General features: G+C 42.8%; 1 protein-coding gene across 2 annotated transcripts in view; it reads left to right on the top strand.

Annotated features, from left to right (window-relative positions):
- Positions 1-14,628, top strand: part of LOC124720328 (TD and POZ domain-containing protein 1-like) — an 89,287-nt gene extending 74,659 nt beyond the window's left edge. Inside the window, exons 2-4 of one of the 2 annotated variants that reach the window (XM_047245638.1) lie at positions 4,096-4,669; positions 9,067-9,213; positions 14,120-14,628. In XM_047245638.1, the coding sequence (XP_047101594.1) occupies positions 4,096-4,669; positions 9,067-9,213; positions 14,120-14,507 (1,109 nt within the window). In that variant the 3' untranslated portion in view covers positions 14,508-14,628. The remainder of the gene's footprint in view (positions 1-4,095; positions 4,670-9,066; positions 9,214-14,119) is intronic. The other variant, XM_047245639.1, reaches the window with a different exon arrangement.
- The last annotated feature ends 1,803 nt before the right edge of the window (positions 14,629-16,431 follow it).

The following is a 16,431-nucleotide window of genomic DNA, read 5'->3' as shown; positions in this document are numbered from 1 at the left end:
TTTGCTTCTGTTTGCCATAATTCTTGAAGTGGTGTACACACTGTGAAATATTAGCATCATTCACACTCCGTAATCGTACTTAATTACTGAGAGTTATTCGAACTAAGTCTGTTAGAGGTCATGTATGCATTCTTTGTTTATAATTCATAATGAGTAGAAGATTTTGGTCAGATGGATTACACAGAGGTTGTGTGTTGACAGTGTGTCTTCGGATTGTATGGGATGAGGAGGATTGCATTAGGATTTTATCTGTACTTGTTCGACGAAACTGACTTGAGGAAAGAGTTGTTATGGAAGTGAAATGATATTGGTAATATTGGAGTTTTTGTGGACAAGAGGTAAGGTAAATGATACTGGCAATAAGGTTTATATGTCGATGTATTGAAGAGGTATTATTGAGGTATTGAGATTATATGAAGTTGATTGGAGCTTTAGTGCACAAGAGGTAAAGTAAGTGAGGTGGATATTTTTTTTTGTTGTTGGTCTGTATGGAACAAGGAGGATGAAGATAGCAGACTAGAATACTAAAATGGAAGGAAGATTGTCTACACACACTTTGTTAAATCACTAAGCAGTATGTACTTTTTTTTGGAGAGAGGAAGCATTGCATATCTTGGCACACTGACAGTTGTTCAACAACCATACATTTTGATCTGGCTTGGCAAACATTGGTCTCGACATGATGACTATGACGTTGACTTAACTATTATTGATTGTTATACATTGCTGTCACTACTACTTGATACACATGATGAACATGAAATTTGACAGAAGTGGATTCAGACAGTTAACACTATACAATTACACAGTAGTACTTAATGTGGATGAAAGATGAGTGAGTGTGTTTTGTGTGTTTTCCTTTCCTAATCCTACCCTCCTATCTCCTAAATATTATTTTATTTGTTTGTAGTGGCTTGCACTGACACCCATAAATATTATAGGTTTACTGATGTTTGTGTATTTGTAATAGTAATATGACAATTATCTGATATCATTTGTGTGTTTGTTATGATTTGTATGTTTAGTGTAAGAGCATTGTAAAAGCATTTGTATGTGCATTCAAACTATTGTTCATGCTTGAACTGTCTAAATAGTGACTGATTATGGACTGTTACTTGTACTTTTTCTACATGATTGGTGCCACTGGGACATGTTTAATTTGTGATGAGGAACAGTGTGATCAGTGATAGTTGTTTAATGTCATTTGTCGGTGTCTGCACCTACTCAACATTGCTGGGTGCCATTGATGGACTGCTTCTACTGAAATGATGTTACTTCTTGCTGTCTGCACCTACTCAACATTGCTGGGTGCCACTGATGGACTGCTTCTACTGAAATGATGTCACCTGTTGGAGTCTGCACCAGTTCCACAATGCTGGGTGCCACTGATGGACTGCTTCTACTGAAATGGTGTCACTTGTTGCTGTAGCATCTGTTCAACACTGCTGGATGCCACTGATGGACTGATTCTACTGAGATGATGTCACCTGTTGCTGTTTGCACCTGTTCCACAATGCTGGGTGCCACTGATGGACTGCATCTATTGAAATAATGTCACCTGTTGGAGTCTGCACTTGTTCCACAATGCTGGGTGCCACTGATGGACTGCATCTATTGAAATAATGTCACCTGTTGGAGTCTGCACCTGTTCCACAATGCTGGGTGTCACTGATGAACTGCTTCTACTGAAATGATTTCACCCGTTGGAGTCTGCACCTGTTCCACAATGCTGGGTGCCACTGATGGACTGCTTCTACTGAAATGATGTCACCTGTTGGAGTCTGAACCTACTCCACAATGCTGGGTGCCACTGATGAACTGCTTCTACTGAAATGATGTCACCCGTTGGAGTCTGCACCTGTTCCACAATGCTGGGTGCCACTGATGGACTGCTTCTACTGAGATGATGTCACTTGTTGCTGTCAGCACCTATTCAACAGTGCTGGGTGCTACTGCTGGAACTGTGAACTACTTGTTGTGAATATTGTATTAACTGATTTTTTGTGTATTACTGTTTGTGAAAAGTTATAAGACTCTTACCTGCTCATATTCGTCATTGCTGACGTTATCGATTGAATTGTTTAACCACATGAACTGATTTTTTGTGTATTACTGTTTGTGAAAAGTTATAAGACTCTTACCTGCTCATATTCGTCATTGCTGACGTTATCGATTGAATTGTTTAACCACATGATATTTCTGTAAACTATTATGTAAAGTCACATGTATGAAAGAATTTGTATTGCTTAGTGTATTTTATATATTAGGCTATTGTAAGGTCAGTGCAAAGCCAAAATTTTATCTAGTTATATGATATTTACGTATTAATATTATCGTTTATTTTTTTTTTGACGAATTTGGTGGTATTTTCACCACCAATGCTGGCAAAAATACCATCAAATTCTAGCCCGTGGAGGAAGGGCATATGAAAGGTGGCTACACTGAGCCACAGCGCCAAAAATCGCGCCAGAGAGAGTATTGTTCCGCCGCCTCCACTGGCAGTGCATATTGAGAGGTAGCGGCACGCAGTGCTGGCCGAGAAGTTGTGGTGGACACTGCATGTCGTGAAGTCAGAGTGAGATGTGGTAGTGGAGAGTGTTGTTCCATGTTTTATGCAGTGGTTTGATGGGAGAGATAGCAGATGTTGTTCTAATGGAGATATTGTAATGGTCAGAGTGCATTTCGTCAATATATACGGAGGTATTTTCTTTTATTCTTTTATTATTTGTGTGTCCTGAATAATGTGCCATTACAGGTTCAGTCAACAAAGCATCTGGCTTGTGTTCTTGTATTAGAGTGTAATTCTGCTTTCCTTACGCAATTATAGTATTTCTAATTTTCTTTTATCACGTCAGTATAATTGGTATTTAAAAATTCTTGTTTTGTTGAAGAAGAACCGTGCCAGATGTGCGTTGAGTCACACTACCACACACAGAACAGCGACACTTGTGCTTTGTTGGTTTCGTAGGTTTTATAGTTGCTGGGGACTTAATTAATTAATTGTGTTAACGAAAAGTTTCATTTCGTTCTTTGTTGTCATTCTATGCAGTCAGATAGCGTAACAATTAGTTGTCAGGGCCAGCCGTTTACGAGACTTGCGTAATCGGACATACAGCGACAGAAAATTAAAAAGTATTTGCATTACATTTTATTAAGCCCCCATGCAAAGTTCCACAACACACGTTCTGGAAATGGAGGTAACGAGTTTAATTCCTAAACTGCTCAACCTGGAAATACCTGGGTACACCATAGCTTGCAACATTCGGATAAAATGGCGACATGATTTATGATTGTATTATGCAGCATTCTTTACAATGTAGGTGGCCGCTGCATCTTTTTCTGAAGAAAGAAGATGCAGATATCGATCTGTTCAAAGGAGAGTTAAAGATACCAATGAATTTAGACTCTTACAGTGGTTCAAAACTGTTCAAATGGCTTTGAGGACCATGGGGCTTAACATCAGAGGTCATCAGTCCAATAGAACCGAGAACTACTTAAACCTAACTAACCTAAGGACATCACACACATCGATGCCCGAGGCGGGATTCTAACCTGCGACCGTAGCATGCGCGCGGTTCCGGATGGAAGCGACTAGAACCGCTCGGCCACCATGGCCAGTCAAGTTTAATCGTGCCTACCCTGAGAAATTCACCGAGGAACCTGATTTCTGCATTACATGTACATTGCTTCTGATCAGGTGTCACGGATCTGAGGAACCTGAGATAAGGAGGAAGAAAATTTTTCTCAGAGGTGCCACGAGCTTGGATTTAAATATAAGTCCTGTAACTTTAGTGCTGAAAGAAGTTTGTTGTTTTGCCATTTTTTTGCTATGACATAAATAAACCATCTTTTGACTGAGAGCGATAACATTTTTAGAAGGTGAAAGCAGTCTATCGTAGCACCGCGCTGGTAGTTACGAACCTTAGGTGATCACGAAGCAGTACGGACCCTTGTCATTTGAAGGAAACTGGTGACGTTGCAATTGATTTAGGGTGTACAACACTTTAACAGCTGTTGTTTCATACAGGTATACATGCGCCTCGTACAAGTGTTGAGGGTGCAGTGTGAGGGCTGCTCAGTGGTACTGTGTTTCAGGACCACCCACTATGTCGGCAGTTACGGAGGTTCAGAACACCACAACCGAGGCCCTGGCCGCCCTGGTAGACGGGGGTGAAGACGCCCTGGTGACATTAGTGGCGGGCGAGACGAGGGTGGCGGCTCACAGGGCTGTGTTGGCAGCCGCGCGCCCCGTGTTCGCAGCGATGTTCACGCATGACATGCTGGAGGCCAGCTGCGGCCAGGTGAGCATCGACGACGTGGAGGGCCCGGTGCTGAAGCTCCTGGTGGCCTACGCGTATACCCTGCAGGCCCCCCAGCTGCCCGACACGGCCCCCCAGCTGCTCTCGGCAGCTGACAAATACGGCTTGTCGGGCCTGAAGGCTGCCTGCGAGCGGCAGCTGATCTCGCAGTTGGCCGTCGAGACCGCAGTGGCGACGGCCGTCAGGGCAGTGAGGCACTCGTGCCTGGACGCCACGAGGGCTGCCGTCGCCTTCATAAAGGACCACCCGCAGGTGATGGCCACGCAGGGCTGGGCAGACGCTGTGCTTCAGTACCCACAAGAAGTCATTGAAGTCAGCAGTATGCTTGGCGAGCCACCAGCAGAAGCCAGGTAAGCACGATTCCCTTTTTGGCAGTGCTAGTGTGAATTTGACGTCGTCCTTGCTTTGTTCGTCCTTGCTTTGTTCGTCCTTGCTTTGTTCGTCCTTGCTTTGTTCGTCCTTGCTTTGTTCGTCCTTGCTTTGTTCGTCCTTGCTTTGTTCGTCCTTGCTTTGTTCTTCCTTGCTTTGTTCGTCCTTGCTTTGTTCGTCCTTGCTTTGTTCGTCCTTGCTTTGTTCTTCCTTGCTTTGTTCGTCCTTGCTTTGTTCGTCCCTGCTTTGTTCGTCCCTGCTTTGTTCGTCCCTGCTTTGTTCGTCGTGGGTTTCTTTGCTGCCTACATAGCATAACACCTTAATGTCATCTACTTCGCATTCGGGAGGATGACGGTTCAATCCCGTCTCCAGCCATCCTGATTTAGGTTTTCCGTGATTTCCCTAAATCGTTTCAGGCAAATGCCGGGATGGTTCCTTTGAAAGGGCATGGCCTATTTCCTTCCCCATCCTTCCCTAACCCGAGCTTGCGCTCCGTCTCTAATGACCTCGTTGTCGACGGTACGTTAAAACAACACTAACCTAACTCATCTAATTACTGATCGTCGGTCACAATGCTAAGTCTCTTGCTGTTTACACTTCTTCTGCTTCTTATCAATTTCGCCTTTCTCTGATTTACTCAGATTCCGTATTCTGTACTAATTAGACTGTTCATTCCATTCAGCAAACCCTGTAATTCTTCTTCACTGTCACTCAGGGAATCAGTCATCAGCAAATCTTACATCATTTCACCCTGAATTTTAATTCCACTCTACAATCTTTCCATTATTTCCATCATCGCTTCTTCGATGTATAGATTGAACAGTAGGGGCGAAGAATTACATCCCTGTCTGACGACACCCTTTTTAATCCGAATACTTCATTCTTGGTCTTCCACTCTTATTTTACCTTCTTGCCTCTTGTACATATTGCAAATTACTTGTCGTTTCCTCGTCGTTTCCTATAGCTTACATGTATTTTTGTCAGAATTTCTAACATCTTGCACCACTTGATATTGCCGAACGCTTTCTCCAGGACCACAAATCCTATGAACGTTATGGAACTTCAATTTTCTTATCATTCTCCTGTGTATTATCCTTGTCAGAAACGTGGATGCTTCAGCTGTTAAGCTGATTGTGCGATAATTCTCACGCTTCTCTGCTCTTGCAGTCTCCCAAATCGTGATGATTATATTTTTCTCAAAGTCAGATTGTATATTGCCAGACTCATACATTCTATACACCAGTGAGAATAGACCTTTTGCCACCTCCCCCAGTGATTTTAGAACTTCTGATTGAATGTTGTCTATACCTTACGCCTTCTTTGATCTTAAATTTTCCAAAGCACTTTTAAATTCTGATTCTAATCACCAATATTTTCCATACCGACTCCTGCTTGTTCTTCTGTCACGCCATCGGACAAGTTGTTCCAATCAGAGAGGCCTTCAGTGTACTCTTTCCAACTATCTGATCTCGCCTCTGTATCTAACACTGGAATTCCCATTGTGCTCTTAATGTTACCACACTTGCTTTTAATTCCGTGGAAGATTTTTCTATATGCTGCGTCAGTTGTCTCAAGAATCATTTCTTCTTTGATTTCTTCACATTTTTCGTGCAGCCAATTCACCTTAGCTTCTCTGCTCTTCCTATTCATTTCATCCTTAAGTGACATATTTCTCAATTACTGAATTTTCCTGGATATTTTTGTTCTTTGACTGATCAACTGAAGGATTTCTTATATTTTCCATGGTTTCTTCGCAGTTAGCTTCTTTGTACCTACGTTTTTCTTTCCCACTTCTCTTACTGTCGTTTTTAAAGATCTCTACTCCTCTTAAACTGAACTACCTATTGAGCTGCTTATTATTGCAGTATCTGTAGCCTCAGAGAACATAAATCTCATCTCTTCTTTCCTTAGTACTACTGTATTCCACTTCTTTGTACATCGATGGCTCCTGACCAGTCTCATAAAATTCAGCCTACTCTTCATCACTGCTAAATTGTTATGACTCTCACAGTCCAATATCTGATTTCAAAATGTTAGCCTGACAATAATATAGTGTGACTTTAAACCGCCCATATTTCGGTCCTTTTCCAAGTATACCCCCTTGTCTCAAGATTCTTGAATAGACTATACCAGCTATTACTAGAATAAATTTACTGTAGAGCTTAACTAGCCTTTCTTCTCTACTATTCCTATTATCAAGTACATATTCTCGTGTAACCCTTTCTTCTACTCCTTCCCCTACGATTACGTTTCAATCCCTCCATGACTATTACATACCTACCAAATTACGTGTTCAGTATCCTCATACTTTTTCTCTCTCTTCACCTTCAACTTGTGACGTCATCATGTATAGCTGAACTATGCATGTTGTTGGTTTGCTTTCGATTCTCACGAGAAAATATTTATACTCGCTTTCTGCCCTGCCTTTCTATTGATACTGAATCCTACTGCTATTGCTACTACCCTATTCTCATGTGACCAGAAATCCTTTCCTTTCCTTTTCTTTCCTTTCCGCGTCACTGACACCCACTACAACTAGATACGTCCTCAGCATTTCCCTTTTCTTATTTTCTAGCTTCCCAACCACATACAAATTCCTTACTTTCCACATCACGACTCGTAGAACGTTGTCCTTTTGTTGATTACTCAACTTTTTTCCCATGGTCACATCCCCCTTGTGCCTCCTCGCCTGGAGGTTTGAATGGGAGTCTTGCCAATGGAGAGTCTGTACAGCACAGACTTATTGAATCACATGCCTCATTGACGGACGTTATGTAACTTTATGCAATGGTTTACATTGGCTTCTGTATCCTCACGTTGTTGATCATTGCCAATTCTTCCTCATTAAGGACCAGTTTCCGACTTCAAGAGAAAGAGAGTGCCCTGAACCTCTGTCGGCCCCTCCGCCCTCTTTGGAAAGGCTGTTGGCTGAAAGAGGGTGACACCTGATGCTGGAAGTCTTCAGACACCAATGCTGATGATTCTTATTCAAAATTTAAGCGACTGTGAGGTTCAAACCCGGGACTGAGGACTTTCCTGATTACTAAAAAAGACGCTACCCCTAAGTGACTGGCCCCAAAGAGCAGGGTAAGACTCCCTGAGATATCCAGTAAAGCAGGAGCTATGAGCGCTGGGGCTAGTCATGCACACTGGGGGCAAACAAGAAGAGAATAATCCAGCCAGCACAATAACATTGTCACACTCAATGCTGTGCCTTACAATCACATTTCCTTCTCGTCTCTGTTCAGCTATCGCCCTGAATATTTTCCGTGCGTTCCCTTTTACAAAACAGACAGGAAATCTCTGCCCCCCGCCCCCCTCCCTGTCGTGTTTGAAGTTCCCTGTGGCGTTACCAGAGGTCGTCCACGGAATCCTATGAGTTTTCCTGCTACTGGGATACAGCAGATTATATTCGCTGTCCACCTACAGGTGTAGGACATATCTCCCACAACATCAGTATTGATGTGACGTTTTCATCCAGCTATCATTTGTTGCCTCTGTCTCTTAGATACATTTACTCGATACAAGTCTATTTATTTCCTTTTCAACTGTTTTTAAATCCATATTCAATAGACTACAGGTTACTTCACAAGTGGGAACCATTGTCCATCAGATAAAATTGCATACACGGCCTAATCCATTTTTTCTTTTAATGGTTGTCTACTGCAAACTGCTTAACACGAAAATTGTTGTTCTAGAAGCACATCACCACTGCTGTCTTTTCAATGAATCGAATTGTGGAGACATTACATGCATATATACAGTTCTATTTGCTTTACTCAAATGCAGATTTTGAATATACTCTTGATAACTTTTATAGCATAGCTCTTGTAATTCTTGTCCATCTTCGTCATTCCCTCGGGCTTCACATCAAACAGCGGCTGCATATCCATGACCGTATAGTTTCAACAGTAAGTTGATAGCCCAACTTATCAGTTTGTTTCTCTCTCTCTCTCTCTCTCTCTCTCTCTCTCTCTCTCTCTCTCTCTCTCCTTCCAGTGATATAATTCAGCATCCATATCAGTTTTCAAATTACCTCACAACCAAAAGTAGCGGCCAGTTGACTTTAACTGCTTCTAAATTCTGTCTGATAGTTGTTCTGTCAGGGCAGCAAAATTGTTGGCCCTTATGTTTGGGATTTGGTTTTTGCTTCGTTTTGAACAATTTGTTGTTTTGCATCTTAAGCTACGCCAGTGGGGAACATAGCAGAAGCAGTGCAGAAAAAGACCAGTTAATTGGTGGCACAGTCACGTTAAGTGACAGGCTGGTGTTGTTGGCACTGAGTGTTCCGTTGCCCCGGTGGACAGTCCCTCAGCTGTACCGCCTGCAGTGAGCCCCTGTGTGAACGCGCCCACCCACACAGTGTTTCTCTGTGCAGCTCGCCGACCGCCACAGGGGGCGGGTCCACCCCCAACTCTGACAGTCAACCCCACAGCGGCCACAGCCGGACTCCTCCTGCAGCTGCGCCTCCCACGTCTGCCCGACACACCCCTCCACCCGATGACGCAGCCGTCTCTCGCTTCCGGTGAGTTGTGTTGCCACACATGCCCAAGTCTTACCCTCATAGTACTGCTTATTTTGGCATTAACCAGCCGATGTAGTAAATGAAATAAAATACAGATTCCTTCAGTTTTTGGATAGAGGTTACAGTTGCCATTAAACATTACTCCTTTCTCACTTTTTTGGCTATGATATTTTGAAGATTGAGCACATATGCAGAAGATTTCTCGTTCTCTGTATTTGCAGTGAGAATTACGTTCAGTTCAGAGTCACTCAGCTGTAGTTACGTAGGAAGTGTCCCATACAAATCATACCCATTCCCAAAGATTCTTTATATATTGATGTGTTGAATCTAGATTTTGTTTTGAGTGATGTTTGTGTGTCTTACAAATTGATTCTGAATTAATTGGGTGTGGAAACGGGATTTTTCACACAATTCCAAACAAAACTTATGTGAATGGTTGTAGATATAAGATATTGAAGACACTCAGGAAGAAATGGCGAAAATAAGTTAAACAGAAATAGAAGTAATGACAAAAAGTCATTTAGTACTGGAATGAGGATACAGCTTGTTTTGGGTATGTCTTAAAATGTAATTCGAATATTCCTTAAATGGTTCCCTGGTCAGTTACATCTGTAGTGACTATTGGAAATCTGTGCCGCACTGGAACAGGAACCCAGATTTGCTGCTTATTGCACGCAGTCTCCTTGACCAGTAGGCTGCCTGAGCACACCTCCACTTCTGACTCAGTGTCTCATCGACACTTCCACTAGATTTTATCCCGGGGGACTTGTGGGAAGAGTAGCAAAAGGGAAATCGAATCGGTGGATGATACCCTACTGCAGAGGATGTACATGAGAACCTCTGGTGGTAGTGTTAGCAAATCATGGGTAAAAAACATCATCGACAATGGTAATTCCATCTACGCCAGCAAACACACTCAGCTGGTCTAATCGTTGAGGTATCTGCTCTCGAGAAGTGAGAAATGCAGTGGGTGTGGCTGAGTGGAGATGCGTACAGCACTGTATGGCTCGTCACTCGTAAACAAACTCCTGCAACTGATGGATGATGGTCACCAGGTGTGATGAGTAGTGGATTTGATTCACGGAGGAGAAGTTTTGCCTAATTTCATGGTATAGTTAACTTTTATTTTTAGAAAATAGCAACCGACGTGGGCAAAGATAGTTGGTCCTACTGAAAATATATATATACATAACCAACAGCAGAGTTTCCACAATGATGATGGTGCCACTACAGCGGAGTTACTAAATACAGTTTTCCTAAATTCCTTCACGAAAAAAGGCAAAGTAACTATTCAAGAATTCGAAACCAGAACAGCTGTTACCATGAGTGACATAAAAGTACATATTTTAGGTGTTGTGAAGCAACTCAAATCACTTAAGAAAGGCAAGTCTTGTGGTCCAGATGGAATACGAATTAGGTTCCTTTCAGAGTATGCAGACACAATAGTGCCTTTCTTAGCAATCATATACAACCGTTCACTTGACAGAAGGTCTGTTCCTAAAGACTGGAAAGTAGCACAGGTCACACCAATACTCAAGAAAGGAAATAGGAGTAACCTATTTAATTAGACACATATTACTGACCTCAATTTGCAGTAGGATTTTGGAGAATATACTGTACTCGAACATTATGACTCTTCTTGAAGAAAGTGACTTATTGATACATAACCAACACGGATTCAGAAAATATCGTTATTGTGCAACACAGCTAGCTATTTATTCCCATGAAGTAATGAGTGCTCTCGACAAGGGATCTAAGATCGATTCCATATTCCTAGATTTCCAGAAGGGTTTTGATACCATTCCTAACAAGAGACTATTACATGGTGTATACGGCCGGAAGATCCGGGATAGCCCCAGGAATTTTTTCATCCGCAAGAAAACCGGGAAAAACAGGGGAATTTTCTATAATCCCTGGAGTTTTTCATTGATTTAGTTTTCAGTTAATTTTTTGTCATTTTGACTGGTAATAACCGATACTCTAACAAAGGACATTACTGTATCCCGCTACTGCTGACTGCAGCAACAAAATATGAACGAGGGAATGAAATTTAAATTCCAAAGGAAATGCTTCATATGTAAACAAAAACACGCGGTGCTCATACAAGCGTCTGCCAACAGCAAAACGTGTGAAAGGCTGTAGGAAGACAATGCAGTGCTTCGTAACAACAAATTACCTCCGATCAGTGTGACGTCACAACTGTTTACATCAGATTCATTTAAGCAGTTACGAGCGGAATCGCGCATGCACAGTTGAGTCGCGTCTGAGTAGTACCTTCTCCTGCTTCTGGAAACAGGAATGTCGCTGTTGGTTCTGTACGCAGCAAACCGGAGTATCTGAACCAGGCGGCAATTTCGGTGGCGAGGGGGGGGGGGGGCAAATTTGTAGTGTTGAGGAAAAATAACCTTGTTTCACAAAGCACCTAGCATCTAGAGCACATTGGTGTATCGATTATTCAAAAGAGTTTGAAGCTCATCCCTGTTGCTTTTTGACCATTTTTGATCACATTCTAAGTTGATTTCTGAATGAATCATAAGTTGATTTTTGAATGCGTGCATAGTGTACGTGATGTACCTGCCAGGGGACTCCTCGTCGCATCTGGAAATAAACTTTCCTGCAGACAAAAGGGGACGGGGCTACACGAGCTGAGCTGAATAAAGCCGCACGGGTGATTTTCCTTATGATGCGGGAAGTGGCAATTGGCACCAAACAAAGAAAAGTGGGGGGTCATCGACATGGGTCCTAAGAGAAATCCGCTAAATTTTGGGTACACGATAAATCACACAAATTTAAGGGCTGTCAATTCGACTAAATACCTAGGGATTACAATTACGAGCAACTTAAATTGTAATGACCACATAGATAATATTGTGGGAAAGGCGAAACAAAGACTGCGCTTTATTGGCAGAAACTTAGAAGATGCGACAAACCTACCAAAGAGAGCCTACATTACACTTGTATGTCCTCTGGTGGAATATTGCTGCACGGTGTGGGATCCTTACCAGGTATGATTGGCGGAGGACAGCTAAAAAGTGCAAAGAAGGGCAGTTCGTTTAGTATTATCGCGCAATATGGGTGAGTGTGTCACTGATATGATACGCGAGTTGGTGTGGCAGTCACTAAAACAAAGGCGGTTTTCTTTGCGGCGAGATCTGTTAACGAAATTTAAATTGCCAGTTTTCTCTTCCGATGGAAAAGATTTTGTTGACATCCACCTATGTAGGGCGAAATAATCAACATAATAAAATAAGAGAAATCAGAGCTCCAATGGAAAGATTGAGGTGTTCTTTTTCCCACACACCATATGACAGTGGAATGGTTGAGCAGAAGTATGAAAATGGTTCATTGAACCCTCTGCCAGGCACTTCAGTGTGGATTGCAGAGTAACCATGTAGATGTTGATTCCCTCCTGTATAGAGATTAAAGTACTTCCTGCTTTGATTGACCAAGATAATCAGCTGCAGATATCGACTTTGGAATCCATTGAACATTTAAAACCCTCCTGCACCTCAGGCAGGCAACAGAAGCACACCCATTTCGACTGGCAGTCATGGAAGACACAGAGAATTAGTGTTGAAATTATATCAGGAGCAGGCAACAAACAGAAATTTTTCAATTTTCGTGCATACAAGTCATGCGGGTAATAACGCGTAATTTGGCACAGGAAGTACATACTTACAAGTAAAGAAAATTTTAAAAACGCTCAATATAAGATGACACACACCTACATGTGGCACATGCACACTGAAAACATCGATAGTGTCGAATTGTATACTTGGTATCCAGGATAATAGTATTAATTATGCAGCACATGCTGATATCAAAAGCAGTATGCTCCACAGAGAACGTGAAACAAAGGAGAAAACAATAGAACGCCAGGATGAGATTCAAGACTTGGAAAGGTAAGAAGTGGGGAAATGTTTATGACGCAAACACAACAGGTCATGTTACAACGAAAAAAGTGAGAAACTTACTGTTAGAGAAGGAAGCAATGGACTTACAGCACACACAATAACAAACTAGGACAATGACAAACAAAGAATAAAGTTTTGGGGGACGAATCGGTAGCTTTCAGAGAAAGTAGAAAAAGATCAAATAGGTAAAAACAGGGCCAAATAGAAATCCTTGGTTAATGCAGGAGATACTGAGTTCAACTGTTAAAAGAAGAAACTATAAAAATTCAGCAAATAAAGCAGGCAAAAGGAAATATGAATGTTTAACAAATTATTGACAAGAAGTGGAAAATGCCTAAGGAGGACTGTGTAGAAGGTGTGTGTGTGTGTGTGTGTGTGTGTGTGTGTGTGTGTGTGTGTCAGGGAGAGTCGACCTGGTGCCCTTGTTGTATTTGAAAGATGTCGACCAACTTATTGTGTACGAAGCAGTGACTTTTATATTTTTTGTCGGTATTTCAGAAAATTTCCGTGTTACTGGTCTGAATGACTTGGCTGTCTGGTGAGGAAATTGTATTTCAGTACTTACAGATAGATGCGTTTAGTTTCTAGTGTTTTCTTCGTAAGTGAAAGAAGGAATTGGTATGCAGAGAAGGTAGTTTTAGGGGTGTGTTTGAATGTAGATGAAGGATTGGGTAGCAACTGCATGCCGAGGTGAAAGGAGGCGGATCTGTGGAGTGAATTATGAGGAAAACCAAATGAATTTATTAGGAGATGGAGTGCACCTATTTTTAATGGGAGATAGCTGAAGTTTTTGATTATGGGCTAGTGCTGTGGATCTGTCTGTAATACGCTGGTTAACCCGTATCGCAGAAGCGAGATTTCTAGATTTGTGACTTGTCGCTCGGAAGAAGTGTATTCCGAATTGTTTCGACAGTTTTGTGGCTGTTACAGTTTCTTTCATTTGGTGTGTGTGTCTCGATAGTAGAGAGTAAGTGTGTCGATGTTTTGTGCAGGAGCCTTTCTGGGGCAGAGCGAAGCAGGAAACTGAGAGAGGCGGCTAAGAAAGGGGCGGTGGAGGAGGTGCGGCTATTGCTGGCGGCTGGGGCGGACGTGGTGGCGAGGGACGTGGACGGAGAGACCGCCCTGCACTGGGCTGCACTGAGAGGCCACGCGGCTGTGGTGCGGCTGCTGCTCTCTGCGGCGTCCGACCCCAACGCCAGGGATCAGTGGTGGCGGACGCCGCTGCACTGGGCGGCACGGAATGGCCACACAGAAGCGGCGGCTGCGTTGCTGCAGGCCGGAGCCGACAGGGGGAAGACGGATGAAGATGCGGACACCCCCCTGGACTACGCCAGGCAGCAAAACCAACACCATCTCATAGAGATGCTAACACAGCGTTAATACGTGCCACTAGAGGAAATGACATCATATACTTCATTCTACATAATTTTAAAATAAAAAATTGAAAAAAAGATCACTTTCTCTATTCATTTGTACCTTTTGCAGTCCACACAATTTCACCAGTAACACCACAACTACTGCAACAACAGGAGATATCTGTAAACAAACGTGACAAACCTTCCTTTTGAGAATTCACTCTGTAAAACATTTCACAAGCAATTTCTGCAAAAGCTCAGCAACAATTGACAAATACTCCATCATTCATAAACTTCACTTCTCTCTCCCTCTCTGTCTTGCGTTTCTCGTCCCACATACAATATTCAAACAGCTTACAAGCATACAGCCAACGTCTCTCACAACCGCCTGTATTTCGAAACGTAAACACCCAATCTCTTCCGAGAGACAAATCCGAGAATAGCGGATGTTGTGTAACATGTCACCCAGCTGCAATAACGTCACTTCTTCCCACCAGTCCGCTACATTACCTAATTACTGCAAACTATTTGCTAGCAGTGTCTATGTTGCTACATTACATCACTGCGAACTGCGCCATACTCAAATTACTGCCATATAAGCTGTTCACTTAGAATGTATCTTCACTTCACATTGAATTCAGTTCTGTGCGTGCACCGCACAAGTACTTTTCGTGTTTAACTGTAATGTCACACTGGTAGCAGTACTCACACCACATCATGCTCACACCATCTGCAGCCGTCTTGTCAGCTCACCTTCAAATAAAGACAATTGAAGATCCACCTAAAGTCATTTCTCTCCCACACACCTCACTTGCTGCTCTTACAGAACAAACTACCATCTCTCAGGGAATTATACTAAATCGCGTGAGACATGCATCCAGTAGTGGAAATATACATCACTTTCAAAAAGTACACTTTTGCGTCTCTGTAGACGCTTTCGAAGCAGACCACATTTGGAACATTCATTCCCCTGTCTGCTGTGATACAATTAGACTTGGCATACCCGTGCGTGCATGTGTGACCAAAGTGGCAGACTGCATTCTGAACAAGAGCTTCTGTGGCCCTCATGTAGCGGCGTTACAGACGGAAGCTCCTTAACGTCAACAGAACTTACTCAACTCGATGTTACGCTACAGAGCACACTTCAAAAAACGGTGAATGTTCTCGGTTCTGATTCGGTCCTCTACTTTTATTCATACGAAATCGGAGGATGATGTTTGCTTTTACCGACTCCCCCGACTCATTTACTCAAGCTCAGAAATTTCTCGGGTGAAGCATATTCTCCGTCTCGCTTTATTCGTGCGAACCTGAGAATGTTCTCCACAATTTCGAGTATAAAGTACATTCTCCGCTTTATTCATACGATCGAAGGTCGCCTTTCTGTAAGTTGCACCAAACCATGATGACGCACACTTAGAGAGGTAATTCGGCTCAGAAAGTTTTCGCTCTGGTCGGCGGTAAGTACTGGGTGTCCAGCAGGTTGTTTCAGAAACTGTTACATTATTCACTCTGAAGCTGCAAATAGAAATGTACAAGTGTATCCCAAACACAGCAGCACTACTTGTGACGAACGTTTACCCCACAGGAGGCAATGTACTGTTTTTCTACGACGTTAATACCGTATACCTGTCAATTTCTGCGGGCTTTCGGCAGAATCGGGTGGGGCCAAGAGTTATTTCGGTCCTTTTCGATTAACAGGGTCCAATACTGGGTTGCCACTCGCCAGAAACGTTCTATTAAGATAGTGTTTCCGTGTTTATTCCTGTTTCCTTTCTCTTTAATCTTCACTCCTTCCACTTTGCGACTCCGAAATCAACCCCTTTTCCTCTTAAGTTTTCCTCATCAGCGACGTCCCTGCAACAGTGCCGCTCTCACTCCAGCCTGGAGAGCTGAAGTCGGCGTCTGAACGAGATCTCTGTCAGGCTGGAGTTTAGCATGGAATACGACTG

This window comes from Schistocerca piceifrons, chromosome 11 (genome assembly GCF_021461385.2).
Source record: "Schistocerca piceifrons isolate TAMUIC-IGC-003096 chromosome 11, iqSchPice1.1, whole genome shotgun sequence".
NCBI lineage: Eukaryota > Metazoa > Arthropoda > Insecta > Orthoptera > Acrididae > Schistocerca > Schistocerca piceifrons.
This window is presented reverse-complemented; position numbering and strand designations above follow the sequence as displayed.